General features: G+C 45.0%; 1 protein-coding gene across 1 annotated transcript; it reads left to right on the top strand.

Moving 5' to 3' along the window:
• Positions 1-12,398: 12,398 nt before the first annotated feature.
• Positions 12,399-13,893, top strand: LOC119338509 (cytochrome P450 89A2-like). Its single transcript, XM_037610831.1, has one exon. The coding sequence runs from the start codon at positions 12,418-12,420 to the stop codon at positions 13,891-13,893; it is 1,476 nt and encodes a 491-aa protein (XP_037466728.1). The 5' UTR covers positions 12,399-12,417.
• Positions 13,894-18,825: the final 4,932 nt, after the last annotated feature.

The following is an 18,825-nucleotide window of genomic DNA, read 5'->3' as shown; positions in this document are numbered from 1 at the left end:
CAAACTAAGATCCTAGTATCTTCATATTTATTTATTTCTAACATCTCAATGTAAAGCTATTTACATGGTCTATTTTTATTAGTTTTTCTAGATCTATGTGCAATCATACAATAATAGAGCATGATACTTATATGACCTCTCTTTGTTAATTGTTGTGTCACATCGGCTTATTATCAATTGTGCTGCAGTTCAGAGTACCTTTAGGCTTCTGCAATGATGTTCAGACCCGAGTGTATACATCAACGAATTTCCCATTGTGCGAGGCATAAGAAGGTGGTGCCACAAAGGTCCCATTATTAGATTTACACAATGAAATCACGCTTGTTACTTGCTTCCTAGGCTCGGTGGTCTAGCGGACTGGCTGGTAGTTGGATCTACCATCCTCTTGCTAGTTGTGTCGAGACAACTCAATCAAGTCTGTCCAGCAATCAAACATAAGGCCCCATGAAGCAGGTCCACAAAATACGTATATAATACTACCTCCGTCCGGGTTTATTGGGCGCCTGGACCAAAACATAAAGACCAAGGGAGCCTCGAACGTGAAGATTAGGGCCAGTAGTCTTTTCTTAATAATAAAGTACGAATTGACTTTGTTGGGTTCACCGTCACAATACGCTTCCGCCCAGTCGTAATACGCTTTTACGATTCGTATGGACAAAATCGTAATATAAATGAGGTGGTACTATTTTCATGGAATTTTTATCCGTTGTTCGTGCGCTCAGAAAATATAGTCAAGATAGTCAACCGGCTGGGCCTCAACATGAAGTTCCACACGCCACCTGGGCCAGATCGTCAAGATGGGAAAACGATTCCTGATGGCCGGCTCCTGTCACCGTCAGGGCGGAAAAAAAAACTAATCCAATCCAATTGTGAATCAAACTCCAAACCTCGGCTTCCATATATGTGGAAGTAGCCAGCCGCACTATATTGGCACTATGACGGCATGAGATTCGATTTCTATTAGTCTCGTATATCGCTTCTTTAAATAAAATCAGCCAAGAGAGACCTAATAAAACCCACTCAGAAAAGAAAGAAAAGACCACGTAGAGGCAGGGAGGGGCCAATCCGGACACCGCGGATGGCGGAATTCAACGGTCAGCGGGGTGCTCGTGCTGCCGGCGACGAACACACCACATAAAGGGCAAGCAGGAAGGGCCGGGGCTGTGATCGAAGCAGGGGTCGAGGGAGACTATGTCGGTGGCGGTTGTACATTGGGACTGGCGACCAGGAGGGTGCGGCGGCTTGTGTTGATGGGGACGGCAGATCCGAAGTGGAGGCCAGCTCCGGACGCGACGGATGGCGGGATTCGACGTCGACTGGGTGTTGGACGCTGGTGTTGTTAGCGATGAGCACAACGTAGAGCAGAGGAACTCGCGCTTGCCGTTTTCTTCACGTACCAGGAGCACAGTCCGCCACCAGGCACCAGCTTCCCTCCTTCCATGCCGCGGACAGCCGCGGACTTTGTTGAGGACCGGAGGAGCGCACGCACGCTACGGTCGTTCAGGACCCCACACCGGCGCGTTGCCAGGACACTTGCGGAGCTGGCTGGCAAAGGCGCAGTATTGTGCGAGCACAGCCGTGCGGGCCTTCTCGACGATGGTGAAGCCGGCGTCGGCGAAGGCGTACATGGTGGCCATCTGAATCTGGTAGTGGTATGTGACCCTGTTGAGCATGGACAGGGCCACAGGGGATGTGCTGGCGCCTGACAAGACATCGACGGCCAGCGCTATATACGGGTTTAACACCATGCAATAAGTTGAATCGGTGACAGAAGAGTTTCCTTGGTAGCTGCTTGTAAATTCTCCCGATCAGAGAGAGTAGGCTGGTAGTACGAGTTACTCTGTATTTTCATTGGACGCGGCATACGCGAGATGCTGCGATGCCCGCCGGACAATGCGGCGTGTCAGCTCAAACCCGTTTGTGATGATGCAGTAAGCCCAGTGGCAGCTTTGCAGGCTTTTTTGTTTGACGACGGAGCGGCGGGATGACCTATCCATCTTGCAACCTGACGCAAGGGCGCGGCAGGCGCTGCTGGTCGGCTTCTCGAGACGCGGGAGGAGCTGTGACATGCGGTCGCTGCACTGCGGAGACGTGGAGGTGGATTGGATTGGGTCTTCCCTGATGAAGACAATGGTCATGGTACCTGATGAAGACTCCAGCTAGCTGCATGAGGGCGACTCACAAAAATATGTAGATGTACATTTTTTTTTTTGCGAGAAGAGAAAATGTAGATGTATATGTACGCACAGGATGCTCATGCTCTTAATGAAAAAACTAACTACACATGTGAGTGTTTGTTTTGCCACAAAGATAATCCTATTTCGGGTACAATGACCAACCAAGATCATGTAAAAAATTAGACTTTGTGTCAGAAAATTAAATGAACTCACAATGACAAAATAAACTTTGAATATCTCTAAGAAATATGAATATGAGGTGACCTAAAATAATTATTAGCTTCCTTAGATTTCCTTAATTTAAAATTGTACCAGCATAATAAAGTTTGAAAATGCAGAAATTTTGTGGAAAATGTCATCAATGAGATTTCGTATAGTAAAAAACTCTCTTATTTTGTGCACAAAGACTACAACTAACAAGGTAGAAAATCGACACTAGCAGTAGATACTCTATAGCTATAAATCTATGTATGAAATAATGCATGTCTTTGTAACTATTTTTGCGCTATTAAGGTTGAATTGTAAATTAAGCTTTCACTGCTTATGCTATTAGTGCTTCACTATATTGAAATGATCGGCATGTACACGTGGAGTGTCTTAAACAGTTATTATTACGCCAGGGATTTTATTTCTCCCGTTGCAACGCACGGGCATATTTACTATACAAATTTATACCCACAAAAAAGAACTTCATGCTACAAAAAGGACTAATCAGTTTAACTTTATTATTGATGTTTATTAAAATTGAATATAAAAATGGTGGTAATGACACATGAAGCATATTGTGTTTCTTTTTTGTCCGGTGCAACGCAGGGGCATTTGTACTAGTTAATCACATATTTAAAGACGATAAACCAGGCCACTCGGGCTCGCAGTAACTGCTCCTGCGCTTTTCCTCCCATGTGCACCGTAGTCGTAGCTGCATGGCCAATCAGACCGGTTAAAGATGAATGCGCAAGCTGTTCCTTGCATCGTCCAAGGCTTTAAATCTGCATGTGATATTAATTCGGAGAGAAAATCAAGGGGCTTTCCTGGCAGGGGCCTTGTAAAACCATGCACACGTGTGTTGCGTGCGCTCCTCCGGTCCTCAACAAAGTCTGCGGCTGTCCGCGGCATGGAAGGAGGGAAGCTGGTGCCTGGTGGCGGACTGTGCTCCTGGTACGTGAAGAAAACGGCAAGCGCGAGTTCCTCTGCTCTACGTTGTGCTCATCGCTAACAACACCAGCGTCCAACACCCAGTCGACGTCGAATCCCGCCATCCGTCGCGTCCGGAGCTGGCCTCCACTCCGGATCTGCCGTCCCCATCAACACAAGCCGCCGCACCCTCCCGGTCGCCAGTCCCAATGTACAACCTCCACCGACATAGTCTCCCTCGACCCCTGCTTCGATCACAGCCCCGGCCCTTCCTGCTTGCCCTTTATGTGGTGTGTTCGTCGCCGGCAGCACGAGCACCCCGCTGACCGTTGAATTCCGCCATCCGCGGTGTCCGGATTGGCCCCTCCCTGCCTCTACGTGGTCTTTTCTTTCTTTTCTGAGTGGGTTTTATTAGGTCTCTCTTGGTTGATTTTATTTAAAGAAGCGATATACGAGACTAATAGAAATCGAATCTCATGCCGTCATAGTGCCAATATAGTGCGGCTGGCTACTTCCACATATATGGAAGCCGAGGTTTGGAGTTTGATTCACAATTGGATTGGATTAGTTTTTTTTTCCGCCCTGACGGTGGCAGGAGCCGGCCATCAGGAATCGTTTTCCCATCTTGACGATCTGGCCCAGGTGGCGTGTGGAACTTCATGTTGAGGCCCAGCCGGTTGACTATCTTGACTATATTTTCTGAGCGCACGAACAACGGATAAAAATTCCATGAAAATAGTACCACCTCATTTATATTACGATTTTGTCTATACGAATCGTAAAAGCGTATTACGACTGGACGGAAGCGTATTGTGACGGTGAACCCAACAAAGTCAATTCGTACTTTATTATTAAGAAAAGACTACTGGCCGTACATCATTGCAGAAGCCTAAAGGTACTCTGAACTGCAGCATAATTGATAATAAGCCGATGTGACACAACAATTAACAAAGAGAGGTCATATAAGTATCATGCTCTATTATTGTATGATTGCACATAGATCTAGAAAAACTAATAAAAATAGACCATGTAAATAGCTTTCATTGAGATGTTAGAAATAAATAAATATGAAGATACTAGGATCTTAGTTTGTAATGTTATGGATTATTGTGTTAGTATCGTAAACGAGTATCCTATAAATTAATGTGCCAGGTGATTTTTTATGCTATGACGCCTTATCAAGTACCATACCTATATCGCACCAAAATATGAGTTGCAAATAGACATTCTTATAGGACGATATATAATTAATAAGGGACCATTGTCTAGTAATCAGATTTGGACATGGGCTTATACAAATATGTAAACCTTGCATAGAATGTCCTATTTTGATTCTATTAGTGATCTGTGCGGAAGAGCCATAAGTCAGACCACTGACGATGAGAAGCCACTGATCCCGGTCGAGACGTTGAAGAAATTTCTCTGTAGCTATGTCGATTGCTTGCTACTCATCAAACGGGGGCCAGAGGTGGATGTCCTCAAGGGGAAGCAACCAACTCTTTTATCAAACAATGATGCTCAACATAAGCTGGAGCCCAGCGTACAAGCTAGTTGGATACCTCCCCCATGCGGTGTTGCAAAGCTCAATTTTGATGGTTCCTTTGTACATGCAGATGGAACGGCCGGTGCCAGTATGATCCTACGTGATCACACGGGTGCGGTTATCTACGCGGCATGCAGATGGATCCAGAAATGCCTAGGCACACTGGAGCCGGAGTTATCGGCGTGTGAGGAGGGCCTGAATCTGGCATTGCACTGGACTCCCTTACCTATCCAGGTGGAGACAGACTGTGCGGATATCTTGAAGTCCTTTAATCAGGTTCAAATGGAAGATCAAGGAATATGTTTCAGGTGACGGTTGTCTCGGAGATGCTGCAAGAAAGATCAATGCAAATCACAAAAATCGGTAGATCCCAGAATAAGGCTGCACAGGCTATGGCAGCGATGGGTCGTGGTCAACAGTGTACAGCTTATTGGTTAGAAAATCCCCCCAGGAGATTAGCATTGTCATTTCAAACGATTGAACTCCCACTGCTGATTATATGAAATGAAAGGATTTCCCCGGCAAAAAAAGACCGCTGACAAATTTTTTCCGGCTTAACAGATGGTCACGACAAATTTTTTAGTCATGGATTGATACCATCTTTTATTACTTTTGTACCGTACAAATTGTCAACAACTATGACGATAAGGTTTAAATAATTAGGTAATTCTTCTTCCTTAGTGGATGGCATGCACGCATATTTAACTTGTCATGAATAACGAAGCCAACTAGAATTATAGATTTACCAAAAAAATACTTCAGAGCATATAATAACTATAGATCGAGAAAGAGGTATTATGTAATTCAGTGGCTGTGAATATTCTTCAAACTTAAAGGGAGCAATACTAGCTTCAATTTCATTCTAAGGATTATAGGAAATTTTGCCAATTTATTTCGTACTTAGTTGTTCGAAACCACCTTGATTTGATATTTACCATTATGGGAAATGGCCAACACAATGATTTTTTACATTAGGCCAGGTAAAACTGGGCTCAGCTCCTAGCACACAACCAATAGATATGCCCAGTAGAGTCCATATTCATGCATGATGGCTGCCATGATGATTTTGTACAATGTATAATATACATCTTTTGTGGAGTTCCTTCGTGGGGCCTTCTGATTGATTTCTAGACATACTTGATTGAGTTTTGTCGGCACGCCCATCAAAAGGATGCTAGATCCACCTACCGGCCGATCCACTTGACCATCGAGCCTAGTAAGCAAGTAACACGTGTAATCTCAACCTGTAAATCTAATGGGACCTTCGTGGCGTCAAATTCTTAAGCCTCACACAATGGGAGATTGAGTGATGTATATTGCAGTACAATCGCACAATAATTAGTAAATAAAGGTCATATCGGTATCATCCTCTATTATTTTTTCATGGCACATAGATCCATACAAACTGGTAAAAATAGACCCTGTAAATAGTTTTGCATTGAGATTTTAGAAATAAATAAATATGATGATACTAGGATATTAGTTTGTATTGTTATGCATTATGGTGTTAGTATCGTAAAGTAGTATCCTATAAATTGTATTACCCTATGATTTTTTTATGCTATGACACCTTATCAAGTACTATACGTATATGGCAGCAAAATATGAGTTGCAAATAGACATATTTATATGATGATATCTGATTAATACTGGTACCAATGTCTTGTAATCAAATTTCAATGTAGGCTTAAACAAAATATGTAAAGATCGCTTAGAAAGTCCTATTTTGATTCCATTGGCGTTCTATGCAGAAGAGCCATAAGAGAGGCCACTTACCACTTTTTTCTCGGCTTAACAGTTGGTCACACGAAATTTTAGTCATGCATTGAGAACTTGGTCTATTCCTTTTGTACCATCCAAATTATAACCAGGTTGAACAATAAGGTTTAAAATATTAGGTATTTTTTTCTTCCATAGTGGCTCGCATGCACATGTATTTAGCATGTCAACAATAATGAAGCCAACTAGAATTATAGATTTACCAAAAATTACTTTAGAGCATATAAGAACTGTTGATCGAGAAAGAGATATTAGGTAGTTCAATGGTCATGAATATTCTTCGAATTTAAAAGGAGCAATACTATCTTCAATTTCATTTTAAGGATTGTAGAAAAGTTCTCCATTTTATTTCTAACATAGCTGTTCGAAACTACCTGCCTTGGATATTTACCATTATGGGCAATGGATAACACACTGATTTTTACTCTAGGCCAAGAAAAAGACCATGCTCAGGTCCTAGCATGCAACTGACAGATATGCCCAGTAGAGCCCACATGATGGCTTGATGGCAGCCCTGATGATTTCGTAAAATGTATTATATGTATCTTTTGTGGTCCTTTTTCATGGGGACATAGAGACAAGTTAGAACTTTGATGCAAATTGTTCAATCTTATTTGAGCTTGTTAAAACTTTTGTAATCCTCTAGAATGCATTGCCATGATTTCTACAAAAAAGCAAAAATAGAATAAATAAGTTCTCTGAAACTTGATGGTTCTCACTATTTAGAATTTTATTAAATAAATAGTAATGAAGTGGCGCGACCCCATAGTGTTGGAAATAATAGGCTTGATAGTTGTTGATGTTTCGAAGTTTCCATATTATATGCCAAACATTTTCCTTGTGAATCAAATTATGATATCACATTATGCATGACACCACTGTGGCATTCCATCGGGTGCCACTAATTTCGCTGGCCAACGAGCGATCCTAATGGCGGAAACTCCTGGATTCCGGCTATGAGTTGATTAAACATTTGTAACAGAAATGTTATGATGGGCAAGAGTTTTGGCTATCTTATGGGCTCGTGTTGCAAGCAAAAGATGGAACACTTCTCTGGCTAATAGTAGAGATCGTGATACCAAAGGGAAAAATTGGTAATGGTTACGATTGTCCTTCTTAGCCTACACAGTCCGAAGGACATATACCACCTTTTTGGCCCACTATCCATATTAAGAGATAGATTTTCTGAGATATCAATAACTAAAGTTTGCACTAGTGAGACTTGAGTAGATGGAATGAGTGGGTAGCATCACAAAAACTTTATTTCTATTTGCGTTTGACATCTTTTGGTGCGCAGTTTTTACCTTACAAGAACAAAAGTTAAAAAACATAATAAGTGCAATAAGAGGATCACAAGTCTTTTTCAAGCTAGATTAACTTTTGACATGGGGCATAGAAGGTTTTGATGAATCTCTAGAGGTTGGAATATATATAACTGAGCTTGTGTCGCCTTGTATAAATATGAACTATCTTATTTTGAGCTTGTAGGAACAATAAGGATACAAGGCATTGATTGTAAGCTAGACGATGACATATTATTATTATTATTATTATTATTATTATTATTATTATTATTATTATTATTATTATTATTATTATTATTATCAACTATGTTACTCGAGGACGAGCAAGTTTTTAGCATGGGGGTGTTGATGAGTGGATTTTATATAGTGTTTCGAGCCTACTTTTTCAATATAAAATTCATCATCAGTTGTTTCCATTCATTTCCTTGTGAGCTTTGCACAACTAGAAGTTTTTGTAGGAGTTTTTTAGTTTTCCTTGCCTTGGTTCTGTGCGTAGGTATTCCGGATATTTAGGAAAAAAGCGTGGTGAAAGGAGCCAAGAGATAGCAATATGGAGATGTTACATGCATGCACCAGGACTTAGCAATACTGAAGGGTGGAAAAGTGATATTTTCCATCATAGGATAATAAAGATCCAAAACCATGGGGTAGTAGTCCTCTTCCATACGAATCCCGCGAGCCGAAGAACACCTCGATAGGAGTTCATATGAGGAAATGGCGCCCAAAATACTAAAGGTGTCCATAGACTTTAACGACGATTACTAGGACGGTCATGACGAACATACCGAATGACTGTACCATCCTCCGTTCCATGCATAAAGGCAAACTGAACCCCTTTTGTGAAGGCCCGATGGACATATTCGGTGCGGAGCTTTCCAGGAACATGAAACCGACCTAGCTGCCTGATGGCATCGATCTACGTGGACATCAATTCGTTGTGATTCCAAGTGCAGAGTGATGTAGCAATCGTGTTTTCCCCACAAGGGTGACTCAGAGAGTTTTTATCGAACTTTCGGGGAAATCCTTGAATGGCCTTCTCTTTCCTCTTTAAGCAACCTACATAGCAAGAAAACATGTCTTATGTTCCCAACTCCACCAAGTAGTTTTCAAGCACAAGGTTTCGTGAATAGCATTGAAAACAAACGAATAAAATAAAATAAATTTGGGCTTCTGGTTGTTTTTATCGTGTTATCATCGCTGTACTGAGAGTTTGCGTGCTATTACAAGTTCAAGCTTCTGGTTGGCTATATTGTACTACACGGGTGCTCTCATTAAAAGTTATATTTTAGGGGAGTACTCTGCGCCGGTCGACCGGCCGAACGCCTAGCCGCCGGTCCTGTGTGAGCTGTCCGATTCTGCTGCTTGCAACCGTTTGATGGAGCATGTCTCTCCCATGCACAATTATTTAATGTGTGTACGTATTTTGATTTGTAGCAGTGGTGGCGCGCGTTCGCCGGAGGGCTCGTAGCTAACCATCATTGGCTCACCGCGTCACTCCTCCTCTCAGGGCATCACCGACCGTCTACACCGGCCACCCGTGCAGCTCGCCGTGGGGATGTTTGTAGCATTGTCGTCTGCCCGTTCATAGCGTGACCTAGCCGACGTAGAAAAAAGCTACCTGGCCGTCGTCGCAGAATCCGTCGAATCAACGCCGAACCCTGCCATGGACACACGAGGCGAAATACATCGAAGCACCATCGGCCTATTGTCGTTCGCCGCACTCACAAAGCCGCTGGTGATCGGAGTACCGTCGTTGTTGATGCCTCCGCACGTGGTGGTCGCCATCGCAGCACCGAGTCATCGCCGTCCTAGCGCGCCGATCACCGCACCCTATGCACCGTCGCACGGCTCCGGCGCCGATCACCATTGCACCCTGTGCAACCAGCACCGAAAAATGCTACAACCAGCGGCCAAGAAAGCTACAAGGGCTGTCGTTTTTTGCTATAACCAGTGAAATTTAGGGCTGTGACCAGCGCGCAGAAGAGCTGCAACCAGCAACGAAAAATGCTACAACCGGCTACGACTTAGGTTGGCGGCACTCCTTGACGAGAGAATCACGGCTTGCGGTCTCGTCGTAGAAGTCGCCCACGGCCTTGACGTGCCAGCCCTGCTAGTGTTTTTGACAGGATGCACAAGATAACTAATTAAATCAGCCGATTGTTGTAGTATATAAGCAAAATCCACGCAGGTATACAACAAAAACAAATGAATCGATTGCAGATCTTCCAAAGAGAGACATATCACATATGCTACGACCTATACACAACAGAAATTATTTAATCTATGCTACGACTATCACATATGACGAACTGCAGCAAATAGATTAATGCGCGTATACAAGAATACGCGGCCTCGGCGGACATCACTAGCCGGATCTGGGACAAACTGGGAAAACGCGGTCATGTTTACGGCAGTGAGGTCATCTTCTACAAGAACAGTTATATGTTTAGTGAAAGTTAAACTTAAGGTTTAATATATATGTATGAAAAAATACCAAGATTATACGATAAATATTATTATAATCACCATAAATAGTGGCGGCCGCCTCCTCTTCCAAGAAAGAAAGCTAGGGTTCCTGCCTCTCGCCGGCCGCCTCAGGTCCGCCTCGTCCCCGGTGGCCTAGGGCCATGGAGGTGCGGTGGATCCTCACAAGGGCTGGCGGGAGGGCTCCGTTTTTAGTCATTTTTGCAGTCTTGTTAGGGTTTGTGTCCTGCTCAGGAAGGCGAGACGGCGGCGGCTCCCTGAAGATGGAATAAAGGTCTCCCCGCCTAGCCCCCGTTCCGGCAGTGTGTCGAGCATCGTTGGTGGGCATGTGGAGGTATGTCCCCGGCGGATCTATCTTTGGTGGATTTGCTGGGATCTCGTCGTTGTTCGTCTATATTCGTGTGTGTTCGGGTTTGATCCTTCCGATCTATTCATTCTTCATCAGCGGCGGTTGTTGTTCTGGTGCGCTGGTCCTATAGGGCCTTAGCACAATGACTTCCCGACTGTCTAATACAATAAGTTGTGCCTGACTCCAGCGATGGAGGGGCAATGATGGCAGCGCGCCTTCAGCTTGCTTCGGTGCTTGTAGTCATCGCTAGGTGGTCTACAAATCCGGATGTAATTTTTATAGTGTTCGTTCTACTGTCATGATTGAAACTGAATAGATCGGAAGTTTTCCGGAAAGAAAATCACCATAAATATAATGTAGTAGTATTGTTTGCATTTCTTACTATGGTGGTTAAAAGTTTGCTTATAAATTTGCACAATTTTTCTCGGTCTCTGATTTTGATCAAACCTAGAACACAATTTAATAAAAACGAAGAGAGTACTCTCTCCATTTTTATTTACTCTGCATATTAGATTTGACTGAAGGCAGACATCGTAAAGTTTAACCAAGTTTATAGAAAATAATATAAAAATTTACCATATCAAATCTTCATGATGTGAAAGTACATTGAACAATGAATCTAATGGTATTGATTTTTTATTGTATATGTTAAATTTTTTTATAAACTTTGTCAAAGTTTGCAAAGTTTGACCTTAACTAAAGCTAATACGCGGACTAAATAAAAACAGAGATAGTACTAAGGTAGTAGTGAAGGATTCTCTTCTTCCATCACATGCAACCATGCACACAAGGAGAATGTCGCTCCCGAACGGGAAGCGAAGGGGTTTGAATTACGGTTGTGTAACTTGTGAGGAATTGCACATGCAGATCTGGGCTAGACTTTCATACAAAAAAAACACATTTATTGATAAATACGATTTAAACAAAGTGGGTGGCTCTGTCGAAGGTGAGTTAATGTCGATGGGTTGTATTCGACGGAGTACACAACTACATCATGTGCTATATGAGCAGTGGCGGTGCCAAGAAATTAATATTATAGGGGGGGGGGGCAAATGACCCAAAATTTTGATTGCAGTGGCCAAACTACACTGATGCATGTATTTTTTTTCTATTTTTTGCACTGTTCATCTCTAAATAGTAGCAAATCAGGGATGTTAAGGGGGGCAGGGCCCTGCTGGTCCCCTGTCTCCGCCACTGTATATGAGTTAATGTCGATGGGTTGTGTACTGAAGTGCCACGCCGGTAGTAGCTAATTATCGCTGGCGTTCATATTTTCTCCACACCGCGGAAATCGACACTGGTGTGGCAATTGTTAGATGCACCACCAGTGAAGTGACTAAAGTAAGCCTATTCCCACTAGTGTACAAACTATAGGTTGGACGCGACTTACTAGTAGGGTGCACTTTTTACGGAACGCTACTGTTCCCAAAAGGAGCACGACACTAGTAAGTCGCGGTCAGGACCGTGTCTGGGCCCCACGTATGCGCGAGAGGGGAGGAAACTCAGAACTAGACGGTGGACTGCAAGTTGATGATAAAAAATGTGAGGCTTTTTTTGCAAAATGGCACTCATGATAGTTGTATATATATAGTCGCCAAAAAGGATGATCGCCACCTAGCACAGCTCCGTGACCAAAGTTGAGAGACAATGGATGAGCTCACCATCCTCTTGTGCATTGCGCTCTCCATTCCTCTCATCATCTTCTTTATGCTCAAACGTCATGGCGGGCGCCAGAAACTCCCACCTGGTCCGCCAGCCCTGCTGTTCATAGCCAAGTTGTTGTTGATGCTTAAGAGCCCGATCTACCATTTGGGCCCTGTGCTACGCAGCTTGCATGCCCGCTACGGCCCCATCGTCTCCGTCTGTCTCGGGCGAACCTTCGTTTTCGTGGCCGACCGCCACCTCACGCATAGCGCCCTCGTCAAGGGCGGCGGCAACTTCGACACCCGCCCACCGCCCAGCAAGCTTTTTACCCTGTTTTTAGGGGGCTCCATGTCCGCCTCTCCCCTTGGGCCCTATTTTCGTCTGGTCCGCCGCAACCTGCACTCCCAGGCGCTGCACCCGTCCCGCATCAGGCTCTTGGCGCCGGTCAGGCAGCGCGTGTGCGACGCGCTCGTTGGCTCGCTGCGCCGCGATCGCGATGCAGCGTCCCAGGGCATTGTTACGGTGAGGCCGTTGATGGCGCGCTGTTTGTTCGATCTGCTCACGAGCATGACATTCGGCGTCACGCTTGGCCAAGAGGCGCTGGACGAGATGCAACAGATGCAGCTCCAGATTTCCGACGGCATCAGCAGGTTCCCCGTCTTATCCATCTTCCAGCCCATCACCAAGAGGCTACTGCGGAAGGAGTGGGCGCTGAACGTGGCGCTACGGGAGAGGCAGAAGGGGCTGATGCTGCCGCTGATCCACGCGCGCCGCGGCCACGATGGCGCTCAATGCTACGCCGACTCCCTCCTCGAGCTGCGTGTGGCAGAAGAAGGCGGTCGCCCGCTCACGGACGACGAGATGGTAAGCCTCTGCTCCGAGTTCATGATTGCCTCAACCGACACTTCAGTGGCCTTGCTGGAGTGGATCATGGCGGACCTCGTAAACCACCCCGACGTCCAAGCCAAGTTGTACGAGGAGGTGAGGGGCAAGCCTGAGCTCAGCGAGGAGGAGCTGAGCGGGATGCCATACCTCAAAGCCATCGTGCTGGAGGCGCTGCGGCTGCACCCTACGGCACACTTAGTCTTCCCGCACGGCGTGCAGAGCGACACAGAGATTGGTGGATACATGGTGCCCAAGGGCGTCGACATCAACTTCTTGGTGTCCGACTTTGGGCTTGACGAGACCGTGTGGCCGGCGGCGCGGGAGTTCCGGCCTGAGCGGTTCTTGCACGACCACGGCGTGGACATCACGTGTACCAAGGAGATCAAGATGGCCCCTTTTGGTGCCGGTCGAAGGATGTGCCCGGGCTACGTGCTCGCCACACTGCCTGCGGAGTACTTCGTGGGCAGCCTCGTGAGGGAGTTCCAATGGCTGCCGCCAGGTGGACAAGACACTGTCGACATGACGGAGGAGCTAGCTATGGCCATCAACATGAAGCACCCGCTCCGTTGGATATATGAGCAATTTACCGAATGATTTTATTAACATAAATAGTAGATAAAACATGGCTAGAATAGCAAGTATAAAGCAAGTCATGCAATCTGACAGAGAGAAGGTAAACATCGTCTGCATATATGAACTTGAGGTGAACACATCTAGAACAGTCACTAGATGAAGTTGCTTATACGACATAGAACCTAACATACGTAGGACAGAAATTAGAGCCAAGAACTGTAGTAGGACTTCTAACAGAAAGGAGAAGAACACGTACGGCACAGCAACAGCAGGAGCACTGGACTTGGGGTCGGTGTCCTCGCCTGCCATGTCGTCGAGGAGGTCGTGGACGTCGGGGAAGAAGTCGTCGTCGGGGAAGTAGTCGTCGGCGACCGGATCGTCCGTGATGAAGCAGCCAGTAGTCGCGCAGAGCGCTCCCCAAAAACCTTATCACCCTTCTCCCGTACAAGACTCAAAAAGTGCGGTTTCGGAGGCCTACTGTCCCGACCTGCGGTGCACGCCGCAAGCCGGGATGGAGAAGATCGTAGCAGCAGCGCAGTGCTCAGGAACCGGTGGCGAGAGGAAGAAGTAGTTCTGGTGCGTCTCTCTGAGAGGAGCGACCTCCCTTTTATAGGCGCAAGAGAAGGAGGCGAGAGGTTGCGCCGCGAGCTGAAGGGAATGCGGGAGACGAAACGAACAGACAGCAGCCGAAGAGGCGAGCCGTTCGTATTCAGTGTCCAGGCACAGACAAAATGTTTCAGCTTCCGAGTGACCTTTCGCATACCCGTAGTGCGTGGCAAAAATTTAGACATCGGCTCGGCTCATTCCCGCAACCCGCGGCGCGGCGTGGCGAGACGGGCGGCGGAGGAGGAGCGCGCGTGGATGTCCCTCTTGTTCTCATGCTCATACAAGTGGGGAAGGAGCCTCCCTTATAAGGAGGTCCAACTCCCTCTAAACTAGCAATGTGGGACTAAACTTTAGTAGTATCCCTTGCTTTGCACAAATGGGCTAAGTGGGCCTCTAGGATTTATTAGGAATTTCTGAAATAGTTATTGGGCTGCCCCAATATAGACTAAATTCCAGCAATCCCCCACCAGATCCCAGAGGCACACAGAAATTTGCCTTTGGTTCCAAAACACTGTTTTATATACATGTATTGCAGTGGAGACTGTTAAGTTGAACTTCCACCTAGAGCTCTATGCTACACTAGTAAGCAACTTGAACAGTGGACTGGGCCTTGAACTGCAAGTTTTCTGCGAATCTAGCTTCACATAAAGTCTTGACCGATACGTGGCTACCGTGGGTCTTCCCCGCGGGTGGAGCTTATGCGTCATACTCCATGACCTTTCATGAGTTTACTAGAGAGAACCCTACTCTCATAGATTGCGACGTTTGACAATCAGACTCATATAGGTGTGTTCTTCAAAAGATGTTCTGCAGGACAACATCTCTGCTTCAAAGAGCCACTTAGAACACATTAAGATATACATCAACCTGCCATGCAGATTAGGAGAGTATTGCATCTTCATGGAGTGGTATTTTTAAAAATAAGGATACTCTCCTCCCAGTTGACCAACAGCTTGTCTTCCATATCTAATTCACGGGATCTCCGATCACAAAGAATAGGTTACCACTGTGAACAACTCATATTGTGGGTCTCATACCCATCTCCCTCGATGCATTATCTATCACATTACGTGATAGACCCTTAGTGAAAGGATCTGCCAGATTTTTAGACGTTTGGATATAATCCAATGCAATAACTCCGGAGTTTCTCATTTTCCTGACAGACTTCAACCTTCTCTGAACGTGTCTTGATGACTTCATGTTATCCTTAGAGCTGTTCATTTTCGTGATCACAGTTTGATTGTCACAGTTCATAAGGATACCCAGTACAAGTTTCTCAACAACCGGCAAGTCATTCAAGAGTCAGCGAAGCCAATCTGCTTCGACCGTAGCTGTATCTAGTGCTGTGAGTTCTGCTTCCATAGTTAACCTCGTTAAGATGGTCTGCTTGCAAGACTTCCAAGAAACAGCGCCACCTCCATGAGTGAACACATATCCGCTCGTGGCCTTTATCTCATCAGCATCTGAGATCCAGTTTGAGTCACTATACCCTTCAAGCACCTTTGGGTGCCCAGTGTAGTGAATTCCATAGTTTACAGTGCCTTTCAAATAACGCAAAACTCTTTCTAGAGCTTTCCAATGCACATCTCCCGGTTTTGAGACAAACCGGCTCAGCTTGCTAACAGCAAAGGAGATGTCAGGTCTTGTAGCACTGGCTAAGTACATAAGCGAGCCAATAATCTGAGAATACTTCAATTGATCTCTAGCAATTCTTCAATTCTTTCGAAGCAGCACGCTAGCATCATATGGTGTTGGAGAGGGCTTGCAGTCACTATAGCCAAAGCGACTCAAGATCTTTTCCACATAGTGAGATTGAAGCAATGTAATCCCACCATCATCATCTCTCAACAACTTGATGTTCAGAATGACATCAACCACTCCTAAATCTTTCATCTCAAAACAGCGAGATAGAAAGTCCTTGACCTCCTTAATAACATTCAGATTTGTTCCAAAAATCAGTATGTCATCAACATATAAGCAAAGCATAACTCCCTCGCCCCCACCATGGCGATAGTACAAACATTTGTCAGCTTCGTTCACAACAAAGTCTGCAGCTGTTAAAGTTCTTTCGAACTTCTCATGCCACTGTTTGGGTGCTTGCTTGAGTCCGTAGAAAGACTTCAGCAATTCGCACACTTTCCCTTCTTGACCATCTATTACAAACCCATCTGGTTGTTCCATATAAATTTCCTCATCCAACTCTCCATTCAGGAAAGCAGTCTTAACATCCATTTGATGAACGAGAAGACCATGTGAGGCAGCTAGTGAAAGTAGAACTCGAATAGTGGTCAGTCGAGCCACAGGTGAGTAAGTATCAAAGAAATCTTCACCTTCCTTTTGGGTATAACCCTTAGCCACGAGCCGAGCCTTGTACTTTTCAATAGTACCATCAGGCCTAAGCTTCTTCTTGAATACCCATTTGCATCCTATAGGTTTGCACCCATAAGGACGATCAGTTATCTCCCAAGTTTCATTCGCCAAGATGGAATCCATCTCGCTACGAACTGCTTCCTTCCAGTAGTCAGCATCTTCAGATGCATAAGCCTCTGAAATAGAACTGGGAGTGTCATCTATGAGATACACAAGAAAATCATCACCAAAGGACTTTGCAGTCCTCTGTCTCTTGCTCATAATAGGAACTTCATTGTTCTCCTCCACGGGATTTTCAAAGTGTTCCATCGAAATGGCAGGTTTGGTAATTGTAACTGGTTCCTGACTCGATGAACTAGGCATCTCTTGATTAGATGAGGTAGCCATATCCTTCATGGGAAAGATATCTTCAAAGAAAGTCGCATCATTCGACTCCATGATCGTACCGACATGCATGTCAGGTACCTCAGATTTTACAACCAAGAATCTATAGCCAATGCTATGAAAAGCATATCCCAAGAAAACACAATCCACAGTCTTTGGTCCAAGTTTCCACTTCTTTGGAATTGGAACATTGACTTTCACCAAACAACCCCATGTTCGCAGATAAGAGAGTTTTAACCTTTTCTTCTCCCATTCCTCGAATGGAGTTATCTCTTTGTTCTTTGTGGGAACTCGATTTAGGACATGACATGCTGTCAATATCGCCTCCCCCCACCATGCCTTGGAGAGACCCGATGTGTCTAACATGGCGTTAACCAAATCAGTTAGAGTACGGTTCTTTCTTTCAGCCACCCCATTTGACTGAGGTGAGTAAGGAGGCGTCCTCTCATGGATTATACCATGTTCCACACAAAAAGCATCAAATTCATTGGAAAAATACTCTCCACCACGGTCGGACCTAAGCCTCTTGATTTTCCGATCAAGTTGGTTTTCCACTTCAGCTTTATAGATCTTGAAAAAGTTCAAAGCCTCATCCTTAGATTTCAGAAGATAGACACAACAGTATCTAGTGGAGTCGTCAATTAACGTCATGAAATATTTCTTTCCACCTTTTGTCAAAACACCATTCATTTCACATAGATCTGAATGTATAAGTTCTAGTGGTGCAAGATTTCTCGTCTCCACAGTCACATGAGACTTACGAGGTTTCTTAGCTTGCACACACACTTGACACATAGATCCCTTAACGGTGGTGAGACTAGGGATTAAGTTCAACTTCGCTAGTCGCGACATGCAACCAAAGTTAACATGACAAAGTCGTGAATGCCACACATTTGATTCACTATTGTTGCAAATATAATTAACAACTTTATTGCAAACGTCTGATAAGGATAAACGAAACAGGCCTCCTGACTCATAGCCTTTACCAACAAAGGTTCCATACTTGGATATTACAAATTTATTTGACTCGAAGACAAGCTTATAGCCATCTCTACACAGAAGAGATCCGCTAACAAGATTTTTATTGACGGAGGGGACATAATGCACGTTCTTCAGCCGCACGATCTTCCCCGAAGTAAACTTCAGATCGACCGTGCCAACACCACGAACAGAAGCACTTGAACCGTTGCCCATCAGCACGGTTGAAGTCCCTGCGGTCTGATAAGACGAAAACATGGAAATATCACCGCATACATGCACATTAGCACCCGTGTCAATCAACCAATCAGAAGAATGACATACTGAAAGAATAGTGGGAAATATACCATACCCAGCATCCTTCATGTCGGTGTCCCCGATGACAACATTAGCGGTCTTGCCGCCTTTCCCAGGATGACGCTTGTCATAGCGATTGGGGCAACTAGGAGCCCAATGATCAGGATCTCCACACACGTGACAAGAACCTTTCTTCTTGTCATTCTTCTTCTTGAAGTTCGTGTGCTGCACAGCCTTGTTCTTCCCATCAAACTTTCCTTTACCATCAAACTTGCCCTTGTTCTTGAACTTGTGGGACTGGAAGTTTTTCTTTTGTAC

This window comes from Triticum dicoccoides, chromosome 7B (assembly GCF_002162155.2).
Source record: "Triticum dicoccoides isolate Atlit2015 ecotype Zavitan chromosome 7B, WEW_v2.0, whole genome shotgun sequence".
Lineage (NCBI taxonomy): Eukaryota > Viridiplantae > Streptophyta > Magnoliopsida > Poales > Poaceae > Triticum > Triticum dicoccoides.
The sequence above is the reverse complement of the archived record's forward strand: the minus strand, read 5'-3'. Positions and strand labels throughout refer to the sequence as shown.

Coding starts and splice junctions, on each gene's coding strand:
- LOC119338509 (XM_037610831.1), top strand. CDS start 12,418: ATGGATGAGCTCACCATCCTCTTGTGCATTGCGCTCTCCATTCCTCTC.